Raw genomic sequence first — 1,056 nt, forward strand, 5'->3', positions numbered from 1 at the left:
CGCCTGGGCCAGGGCAGAGGCGCCTGCCTGCTCTGTGTGCTCGCCGTGGGCAAGGGGGCTCGCACAGTGCTTTTCCGGGTGGCGGTTGTTTATCCTCACCCGAGGACATCTGTCCATTGGTTTTTAGGGGGAGTGGAAGGGAGAGGGAATGACAGAGAGGAACGTCGATGTGAGAGACACACATCGATGGGTTGCCTCCTGCACGCGCCCCAGGACCCAGGCCGGGGAGGAGCCTGCACCCGAGGTACGTGCCCTTGACCGGAATCGAAACCACGACCCTTTAGTCCACAGGCTGACGCTCTATCCACTGACCTGAGCTGGCCGGGCCCACAGGCGCTTTTAAAATAAGTAAAACGATGACTGACTGCGTCCTGAAGTGCTCCTGGTGCAGACTCACCCGTGGAAAATGGGGGCACGTGGGTTCGTGGAGGCCGGGCTGGGCGGAGGGCTTACTCGGACCGTCTGCCGCAGGCGTTTTCCGAGCCTCCCTGTGCCCGGAAGTGAGAACCCCGAGGCCCGGAAGCCACCTGGGACCTGTTCTCTCCCAGGCGGGTCCCCTCTCCTTGGTGCTGGCATGCGAGAAGCCCTCCGTTCCTGTCACATCCTCGTAAGGTTAGAACCTGACCCAGGGGTTCTCAACCCGTGGGTCGCGACCTCTTTGGAGGTCCAACAACCCTTTCACAGGGGTCGCCTAAGACCATCGGAAAACACATCTATAATGACATATTGTGTTGGGGATTGATTGCTATGCTTTAATGATGTTCAATGTGTGACAATGAAATTGGGGGTCACCACAACATGAGGAACCGTATTAAAGGGTCGCGGCATCAGGAAGGTTGAGAACCACTGGTCTAGATGGATGTCAGGAATACGGAAAGTCCGCCCAGCCGCGTGGCTCCGTGGTCGAGCATCCACCTGTGAACCAGGAGGTCACGGTTCGATTCCCGGTCAGGGCACAGGCCCGGGTTGCAGGGCGTGGGCAGCCAGGAGTCACCAGGCAGCTGGGAGGGGGATCCCAAGCTCAGGCACAGGGAGGCTGGAGCAGGAGGCCAAGCG

The 1,056-nt window shown here is 59.9% G+C and overlaps 1 protein-coding gene across 1 annotated transcript in view; it reads right to left on the reverse strand.

Moving 5' to 3' along the window:
- The window catches only part of LOC102769788 (calpain-2 catalytic subunit), a 65,004-nt gene that overhangs the window by 9,259 nt on the left and 54,689 nt on the right, over nt 1-1,056 (reverse strand). Inside the window, exon 18 of the mRNA XM_015562339.1 lies at nt 398-488. Within this exon, the coding sequence (XP_015417825.1) occupies nt 398-488 (91 nt within the window). The remainder of the gene's footprint in view (nt 1-397; nt 489-1,056) is intronic.

Source organism: Myotis davidii, unplaced genomic scaffold, assembly GCF_000327345.1.
Source record: "Myotis davidii unplaced genomic scaffold, ASM32734v1 scaffold174, whole genome shotgun sequence".
In the NCBI taxonomy this organism is placed as follows: domain Eukaryota; kingdom Metazoa; phylum Chordata; class Mammalia; order Chiroptera; family Vespertilionidae; genus Myotis; species Myotis davidii.